This window comes from Gadus macrocephalus, chromosome 15 (genome assembly GCF_031168955.1).
Source record: "Gadus macrocephalus chromosome 15, ASM3116895v1".
NCBI lineage: Eukaryota > Metazoa > Chordata > Actinopteri > Gadiformes > Gadidae > Gadus > Gadus macrocephalus.
In genome coordinates this window covers 14,517,304-14,527,180 of record NC_082396.1, presented here as the reverse complement: position 1 = coordinate 14,527,180, position 9,877 = coordinate 14,517,304, and the positions used below count along the sequence as shown (strand labels likewise).

The 9,877-nt window shown below is 47.4% G+C and overlaps 1 protein-coding gene across 28 annotated transcripts in view; it reads right to left on the bottom strand.

The window, feature by feature from the left end:
• Window positions 1-76: 76 nt before the first annotated feature.
• The window catches only part of ank3a (ankyrin 3a), a 68,026-nt gene continuing 58,225 nt past the window's right edge, over window positions 77-9,877 (bottom strand). For 21 of the 28 annotated variants that reach the window (XR_009529392.1, XR_009529399.1, XR_009529404.1 and 18 more), the window contains 5 exons: window positions 7,123-7,661; window positions 6,116-6,206; window positions 5,579-5,741; window positions 3,348-3,424; window positions 77-2,112 (listed from right to left, as the gene is read on the bottom strand). Coding sequence is in view for 6 of the 28 variants with exons in the window: in XM_060073617.1 (XP_059929600.1) it covers window positions 5,596-5,741; window positions 6,116-6,206; window positions 7,123-7,661 (776 nt within the window). In the remaining 22 variants the exon portion in view is untranslated. Of the gene's footprint in view, window positions 2,113-3,341; window positions 3,425-4,297; window positions 4,421-4,555; window positions 4,640-5,126; window positions 5,199-5,578; window positions 5,742-6,115; window positions 6,207-7,122; window positions 7,662-8,419; window positions 9,199-9,877 lie in introns of those variants that run through there. The other 7 variants (XM_060073622.1, XM_060073623.1, XR_009529385.1 and 4 more) reach the window with 7 other exon arrangements.

Here is a 9,877-nt window from a genome sequence, read left to right as displayed (position 1 = left end):
CATAATTGTTCATAGATAGAACGCTGATGTTTGAACCTGGTTTGAACAGGAAGAAACAATCAAAAACATAATAAAGTGATTTCAAAGACAATGCATTTTATTTTGTTTGTTTTAATTTAGTTTTTTTAAAGATGTCTAAAACATTTGTGTTGGAACCATCTGCTATAGCCTCTAAAAGAAGATTGAAAACCCAAAGTGCTAAGTAGTTACATTTCAATGGCTGTGTTAGTAAGAATTGTACATTGAAAAATCTGTTCTGGTGAAAACACATATTAAACAAAATGGACAGTTATTTGTTAAACCATATCAAAGGATTCCCTCCCCCATGATTGACATAACAGGAAAAGGGGATTTTGACACGACAAACTAGTTTAACTTCATTTGCATAAAATCAAAGTCCTTAACATAGTTGTTCATGTCGGCATCATAAACATCTGCACACTAAAGTCTGAGGCAACACACCAGTAGAACATCACACTTGAACTACATGGGCATCTATTCAAAACCAATACAAAAAATAGTACCTAATGCAAAGTAAGATTTGCCAATGACTTATTGAAAACAATTCTATTCGTCACTGCATGTACAAACGCTCAAATCTAAAAGGATCACACAGTTTTAGAGTTAAACACAATTTATTCAATGCTTAAATAATTGCTTTGACCATCCAGTGTGTTGTCATACAATAGTCTAACTTTCAGCTACAATCAAAAAAATGCCTTTATGTGTCCTTAATGTGTGTAGGTTTGTAACAAAGGAAATACCAAAATCAAATGCCCCAGTTTTTCATTGAATACCACAGCAGCCTTTTGAAAACCAAACTCAACACACTGCTACACAGACAGTTTAACAGTGGACAGAGACTCCTACACCTTATAGCCAATACACACAACACAGTTATAATTTAACAGCGAGCCAGCCTACTAGCATTTACATTCAGCTGATTTCTTTCCTGTAGCAGAAGCTGCCCTTCCGTTTAACATAGACAGACAAGACATTAGACCCTCAAGAAGCGATAGAACGTATTTTTTCTTTGTATGGTTTACTCATCCCCAAACATGACCAATGATTTAATGGTATCATTTTGAAATCGAAAATATAAAATTGGTGACAAATTTTAGGGCTATATGTCTACACGGATAAAGGGATTTATATTTAATTTTGAATACAGTGTTTGCAAACTTGTAAAAATTGTACTCAAAATAATGTGAACAGCATGCATGAAAATATGAATACTCTAAAAGGATTTAATCCATTCCCACATCGGGAATAACTGAAATTTGCTTTTTTTGTGTGTGGAAATTTTCCTGTTAAAATTGAATCAGCTTCTTTCATATACAAACATTATACCTGCTATAATAATTAATTGTACAAGAACATGTGGAAATTTCACTCAAATCTTCCTTAAAAGTGGAACCATTTCAATAAATTTTGAAAGCACTTGAAAAGTTAGCTCATCTCAGTGCATTCTCTACCTGTAGCTTATCCTTTTTTTCTTAAGAATTTTACACGTTGTAAATTTATGTACAGAAAAAAGTATCGTCTAAGTTCAGTTTTTAAAAAGAAAGGGGAAAAAAAACAACCCAAACAATTTACATCCTGATAATAATGGGTCCAAGAAAAAAACTATAAGGCGAGTGTTGAAGTGTCAGAGGTGTTCTGTTTTGCGTGATAGTCTCACAAACTTCCTACATTTCTTCCACCACTGGAGCATTTTGTGCCATATTTGGACACAAGGAAGTACAAGTTCGGTTGCACCAGTGTTGTTGTGGTTGTTGTTGTTGTGATATTTCTGTCTGTCGTTTTATTCGGTTGGTACAATCAAACAGCACTCCAGAAAAGCCCCCAAAACACACCATTGGACCAATGGCACGTACGGAGTAGAACAAAGAAGGAAGGAGAACCATCTTCCTCGGCTCCACAGACAGGAAAGGGAGGGACCTCCAGGTCTGTTGATTGACAGGAAGTGCATGTTTTCCCATATGCATGCTGAAGTGGAACAAGGCTTCTTCTGGCTCTGTTCAAAGCCAGTGAAGGAGGAGAAGCTCAACCAGTGGAGCACTCCAGCACCCTCTTGTTCTCGGGAAACATGTCACGTGGTTTTCTGCCCACCTGGAAGACACAATGCAATGTGTTAGATGATCACAGGAGATCACACAAGAATTCTAGTATTTAAATGACAAATCTGATCTGGGTGATCAAATCAACATAACGGTCTCTCCTGGCTTCACTGAAACATCTGTTACCAATGACATTGAAAGATTATCGTCCTTTAAATGCAATTTGTTGTGTTCATAGAGAGTCAAATAATTGGACTGTGGGCAAACAGTTTATTGGCTATTCCATGGTTAGTATATATATATATATATTGTATTTATCAATGAATCTGATTAGCATAAAAAACAAAACTTAGCAATAACATACATAACATATTGCGTTTGGTTTTAAACGGCCTACAGAAACTCAATGCGTTCATCTTGTAGTGTATAAACAGAGGCAGGGATCTGGTTTCACCAGAGGGATCACAATCTCTTTTGTTGTGCGCTCAAATTCTTTTCATGTGTGGGATTTGGTGGACAAAAAGAGACACAGATGCTGTCAGAGGGACAATGCCACCCTGAGGTGTGTTGTGATTACTAGGCCTGTTTCTATAGAGAATATAATTGACAGACAAACAACACCCACACAACAATGTGTGTCTTTGTGTGACAGGTGCGCACACGCACGCGCACACAAACACGCACGCATCGGGTGTATTTTCCTCCTAAGTCCTCCTACATTCACAAACATCAACAAAAAACCCACAAAGACACACACAAACACAGGGCTGGCAAAAGCTAACTCAGCTAAGTCAGTGTTAAAGCTGGTGTGGGGGAACGGCTGAAATACAAACACTAGGGGACATAGTTATAGTTGCAGTTAAAAGCAGCAAGGTATTTAGGAGATAACGGACATTATTTTTAGTGGAAGATGTCCTTTTGGTCACTTTATAATATGGGTGAGTGGAGTGGAGCTCAATGCAACATAGAAACACAGGCTAAATAACGTACCTTTGCTTAAAATAATTAACAGAAAATAAGTAAAAAAATTTGTATGTTTTTGTATGGGGAGATTTGAACAAGCATCTAAGAAGGCAGGCTTTAGCCCAACGCACACCATAGCTTGACAGATGGTAAAAACAGTTTTTGAATTTCCACGTCAGAAATCGACTTGGGTCTCTTTGTGCCTGGCGTCATTAAACAATACAATTATATTTATTTTCTGGGTTGCGTTACAAACAAACATGAACCAAAATGTGCGCTGCATGTGCCTCGGGCTTAATGCTGTGGGCTGTTGAGGGAGCTCACCTAACAGAAGACCACCATCACTACGAGTTCAGCTTCTTCTCGTCCTTTCTCCTGCCATTCCTGGTCCCCTCCGCCTGCTGGAAGGAGCAAACAAAACAAATCCAGAAATGTACAACTTGAAAGTTGCTCTTATATGGTTGATGGTAGAAACATGAGATCCATCACTGCAACCAAGAACACCAGAGTGAAACCAGATTGACCAAAAACGGAGTAGTCCACACCGGGTTTGTCTGGAAGAGAGCCTGAAACCAGATATGAAGCAGAAAGGAAGCTAGTATAGCATTTTGGTTTCGAAACCGTTTTGTTAGCAATCTCTGAATCTTAAGCAAACCAAAACAGTAAATTGAAGGTTAAATAGTACTTTTAGTATTAGTACATTTAAAAAATAACATGAATTCATGTCTACATATTAGAGGGACAGCATTGTTAGCATTAGTTTGTATGAGAAAGAAACATTGAAGAATTCAACAAATAATCCACCGTAGTAAAAAGACAGTTTAGAGAAGCAACATGGGTATCCACGTTGTTAGATACAGAACATAAAGGAAGACAGCGTCCACAGCAACCAAGATCACCAAATGCCGCTCTGAGGTCGCATTCCAAAAAGCCTCAGGAATCTAGCTAGCCACCGGGATGGTTTCAAGGAGAGATGATTGAGTGTTTCTCATGCGATCAAAATCAAAGCGTATCCTATTGCTCTGTAAACAATTCCTTGTAAGTAAGGTTGTTGTGTAAGACCGGGACACATCAACATTTTTCCACTGATCTACGCAGCAATTTGTCTCCTTGCTGTAGAGCAGAATTGAATCCTCCGTTTAAAAACCCTTTCCCCCCGATGGGTCAAGGGTTATCGTCTAATGAGAGGGATGAACCACCTCAATCATCCCTTTGAATGTCAAACTCAAACACGGCCAGCCCCTCTGGATCGTTTTTACTGTTGCCGAGCCAACCTCTGAATCATCCATATGCAACAGGGAGCTATGCCAGCACTGCGCTTGATCCCACAGCTCCGAGGCTCCTCCCAGGTTCTCCGGCGTGGGGGAAGTCACACGTCGGATGACTTTTCGGATGACCTGGAGAGCCGAAAGGTTACGGACAGACAAGGACGCGGTGATCGCTGGGGGAGAGTCCAAGGCAACAGGCAACATGTTCAACCTGCCTTTGAAGGCAACAAATCATTCAAGGGTGGAAAAGCGGTTGTACGTTACTTTTCTAGTGACCAGGTTACCGTCCTCATCGATAAAATGCTCCTCCGTCATCGATTCAACTGGAACATTCTTAGCTTGATCTCCCTGTTAGCGGATGGAATTAAAAGTGAACAAAAAACATCAACTGGGATGTGATACGTGCAAATTGCAACCGATCACCACACCCACCACTGAGAAAGGAAGATTCAGATTAGTAATGAGGTGGAAAGTTAGCTGTGAAAAGATAGGTGTCACGACTTTCAAATGGTAAATCAAAGTGTACCCCCTTGCGCTTCTGAACAGCAAATATTATGGTCATACATGTGTCAGTACAGATACATACAGATGTGTATGCACTGTTACATACAAAAGTATACACAGAAGACTTTGCAGCTTTGGAAATGGAGTTATTAAGTGATAGAAATAAGCAAAACAATTGGCCACCATGACATGTATGACCATTGTTTTTTAATCTAAAAACCAATCACTTTAAACCAATCCAAACCAACCAAACAAAGTCAAGTTGGCCAAAACACCCAAGCCACACCAAACTAGTGCTGACCCAGCCATCCCTCTCGGTGAGGCAGGGTACCTTTAGAATGACCCGACGCCGGATGATTTTGGTTGTAATTGTTCTTTCCTCATCTGGGTCACTGCTGAATTGCTAGTGAGGAAGGCATTATAAGGTTATGGAAAGACACCTTGAAAAGGTCAGCAAATTAATTAAAAGCTAGGCAATTTAGTGGTTATTTGAGGATTGTCTTCACAGTGAACAATGAAGACAATTCTGCTTCATTGTTCACTGTTTTTGGGTTAGATAAACACAAAGTTCCGTTTTTTTATGTGAGTTTATGATGTATTAAAAAGGAAGACTGGCACTGAATCCACGATCTTGTGCCTGTAAAAAATATTGAATACAGAACTGGAAAAAATACTTTAAACAAACAATGAATTTAAAAGTATTTCTTTAAGTATTTTAAAGTAGTGTACATGACACTTTCTCGTATGACAATGTCACCCCAATCTATCATCGCTGATCATTACCTGGGCTTTTCTCTCCGTCACTGGTGTTCCATCTGTCCTCCTGCCATTGGCTGGATCTCGGGTCCCTTCCTTGGGCGAATGCTGTGATTTGTCACCGTTGTGTCGGGACCGCCCTGATTCGCCTCTGGATGAGGAAGTGATGGAGTCGCTGGAGATTTCTTGGCTGCGGGTTCACATATAAAGCTTAAGCATGGACATTGAAATCAAGCTATAGCTACAGCACACAATGCCCAATGGTGAATCAAATCAAAAGCACTTGCACAATTACATACAAGACTATAAAGGTCTCATACATTTTCTAAGGATGAAAAACAGTTATGATACACTGTGAAGCATATCTAGTTGAATAAAACTGATTGCGTTTATATTGTGCTCATTAAGGTAGGCTACTCAACAAACCTAACCCACAACAGGGAGAGGTGAGGAAGAAATCCAACGAGTAACCAAGATAGTTTAGCGGTGACACTTGACATGTTTCCATAACAATGTGATGTACAGCCAATAGAATTCGAGGCAAGAGCCGACCCCGAGGCATACCTGGGTTCGTGTCTGTCCAGAAGGTCTGAGCTGAGGCTGCGGCCTGGCGTCGGCGGCTCCACACGGACGCTGGACGTATCACTATGCCAACCTGGAAGTGAACACCGAAGATCTTTTTCTGCCTGTTCCACTTGCCTGAGAATCTCCTGAACCCTTGCCTCGGTCATTTCCTCGCCCTCCTCCTCTTCCTCTTCCTCTGAGCCTCCCCCCTTCACCTCCTCCGCAAGAGATCCCAGCGCCTCCTCAGACACATCCTCAGACACCTCCTCGGACGCCACCTCGTCCACTCGTCCGTTCTCCTCCTCTGCGTTGGAATCAGACTCGGCGGGCTGGCGTTCCACCGACGCCTCCGCCCAGGGCTGGAGGGGAGGGCCTGGCTCAGCCTCCCCTGCCTCCGATGGCCTCCCTCCCACACAGTCTCCCTCCATGCCGCCATAACCTACCTGGATGTCCCCCTCTCCACCCTGCTCCACCTGCTCACTCCCCCCGTCCCGTACCTGGGCGTCTTCCCCTCGGTACACCTGCTCACATGCGATCCCACCTCCCTCCGTGTTCTCGACTACTGTCTCGCTTTCAGCTTCTGCGCCGGTAAGGTCTTCTTCAGGCTGCTGCGGTATTTCCACTGGGTGTTCTTGCCTGACCGACACATCCCGTGCCTCTGTCCACCCCGCGGACACCTCTGCCGCTCCGGTGCTGCTGCATTCTCCACCCGCCCCAAGTTCCCCACCCCTCGCCCCCTCCTCTACACACCCAGCCCTCTCTGCGCCCATCTCCCCTAAGGTGCCCCAGCCGGGCCTTTGCAGCCCAGCCTCACTCTGTCTATTCAAAGCCTCCTCGAGCGTCTCCGTCACTCGAGGAGGCTCAGTCTCGTCCTCTTCCTCTTCGGCGAGAGTGACCTGCTTTACCTCCGCGGCGCGCTTCTTTACCACCTCCTCTAGCTTCTTGGTCACGTTCTCTATGCCCCGGTTAAGCCTCTCATGCTCCGACCCCCAGAACGTCAGACCTACCAGCCCTTCGCCCTCCGCCCTCTTTACTTTCTCGGGAGACGAGGACGTCATGGAGGACATGGAGGACAGCGAGGGGGAGGACGTGGAGAAGGCCATCTCGATGTCGCTCCTCTCCGGGGAGCAGATGATCTTGGGCCGGTGGTCGAGGGGCGTGTCCTGAAAGCCGCCGCCGTCCTCCTCCTCCTCCTCGCTCAGCAGCAGCCGGTCGTTCAGAGCGATGTGGGGCTTCCTGACGGCTCGGGGGAGCGGCTCCGGGAGCACAAACACCGGGAAGGACAGCGTGAGCTCGCTGGGCCTCGGGGGGCTACTCTCTCCGGACTCCCGGCTAAAGGGCCCCGCCTCGGGGCTCCAGGGCAGGGGCGGGGACTGGGACGGGCACTGGCCCGGCGCGGGGGGGTCGGGGGCCGGGTAGTGATGGTGATGGTGAGGATGGGGTGAGAGGGCGGGGTTGGGTGTGACAGGGATTTCGGGATCCAGGAAGTGGGGGTCGGAGTGCAGTGTGGCGGGGGACTGCAGCTCCGCTAGGATACTCTGATAATCTGTTGGTGACAGAGTGACACATGGAGAGATGTACGCACACAAAGCCAAAGCCCCACACCACAGAACATGATACAAAGCTCGAGGAAGATGGCGAGACATCCACAAATACACACAAACACACACACACACACTCACACACTCACACACACACACACACACACACACACACACACACACACACACACACACACACACACACACACACACACACACACACACACACAAATAGAAGCATCAACACATACAAGGTACGACATGGACAAATGCCGCAAATGGCAAGAAGACGTGCGGTGTAAGGCTCGTATCCAAGCAACCACTTGGTGACACCCAGGGTGCCGCTGAAGTCACTACGAATCATCCCCACGAGTGCAATACGGTTAAAGACACTCTGTACCGCACAATCACCTCTCCAAGGAGAGAGACAGCAACACACAAAGATAAAAACTAAGATGGAGTGAGAAAACAGGCTCACTTATACACCGGCCCACCCACTCATCACGTTTAGTCATCAGAGAGTGGGTCGCTGTTCCAGCTTGGAGCGGTTCAACAGTTGTACTTGTAAAGCCCACGTTGAGACAGCAGCTATGGGGCTATGTTAATCATACACTAATGACTAATGGGATGCGTGAGTGAGAGACTACTAATCAAGTGGGTGTTTGGAGACTTTGCTCACATGAGAGCTGGTGATGAGAGATTCGGGAGGGAGGGAGGTAGGGAGGGAGGGAGGGAGGTGGGAGGGAGGAGGGAGGGGTGTTAGAGGGACAGCAGGGAGCTAAATGAATAGCTCCATGGTGGAGGGGTCGGTGCGGGGCCGGGGCCGGAGCAGGGCAGGGCCGGCGGGGGCAGGGCAGGAGCAGTGGCAGGTGGGGCAGGGGGGAAGCGAGCAAGGCGGAGGGGAGGGGGGCGCGGGGCTGGGACAGCGGGACCCGGAGGGCGATCCCACCGAGAGGGAGGTCAGGGAGAGAGGGGAGGCGGGGCGGCAGGTGCCGGCGGGCTGGACCCAGAGGAGGGGCGGGGGGGACGAGGAGGGGGTCGGCCCGGGGGCGGCCTCGGAGGGGGCGGCGGTGAGGCCGGAGGACAACGAGGGGGTGAGGGTGGAGGTGGAGGAGGAGCGGGAGGGGATGGCGGCGTCCCAGGACGGAGTAGGAGTGGGAGAGGGGGAGGGAGGAGTGGGCGAGGGGAGGGGCGACGCCGTGCGGGAAGGAGGCGCCGACATGCAAGGAGAGGGGGAGGTCATGAAGGGGATGGGGGAGGGAGGGGGCTGCGAGGAGGGGAGAGGCGCCGCCTGCCGAGGGTCCGTGGGAGGGGAGCGGGGGCCGGGGAGGGGGCCGGAGGAGAGGGCAGGGCGTGTGGGGTGCGCCCGGGGGGCCAGGTCCAGGAGGGACATGGAGGACTGGTAGCTGGGAGAGCGTTGCCGTGGCAGCGGTTCGGGGTAGGGGAAGGAGGTAGGGCGGGCAGGAGCGGCAGCGCCCCGGGCGTCCGGTTTGCGTCTGGCCCGTGAGCGTTTAGCAGGGGTCAGGGGGATGATGACACATACTATAAGGGGGGGGGGGGGGGGGTAAGAACCCCAAACGAACACACAAAGAAGTGAAAAAATGTGAAATGAGCGCAATGGAAAGTAAAGACGTTCACACAAGTGAATGAGAAACAACAAAAAGACTGAATGAATGACGGCTTCAACGGCGGCTTCAGATGAACAGTGAGGGTGCGAAGGTGATGAGGGGATGGAGGTGATGAGGAGGAGGTCAAGGATGAAGCACACATGGGGGGTAGGGGGTACCGACAGCACACAACTCTTAAGATTTTAAGAGCAGCTCTGGGCTGTTATGAGCAGGTAGGACTACTGCTAGAGTTGGAGGAGGAGCAGCAGGAGGAGGAGGAGGAGGAGGAGGTGGAGGAGGAGGCAGTCTGGTTTTTCGCAGAGGAAGAGGATCTCTCATCTATCCAAGGAGGGCTCAGAGGAACCGGAAGGGAAACTAAGAGATCTAAACTTAAACAAGAGCTACAGGTCAACGGGGTAGTTAACACACATACATAAGTTATATATATAAAATCATGCATGAGGAGAAAATTAATAGATTACAAAAAAGTAGGTTCAACTAAAGATCAAAGGTAGTTTGAAAACAGGTAAAGCATTAAAGCATGCACTAAGCCCATGGCATATTCACAGTCAGTGTCTTAGCCCAGTGATAGCTGGGTCAAATATATATTGTGA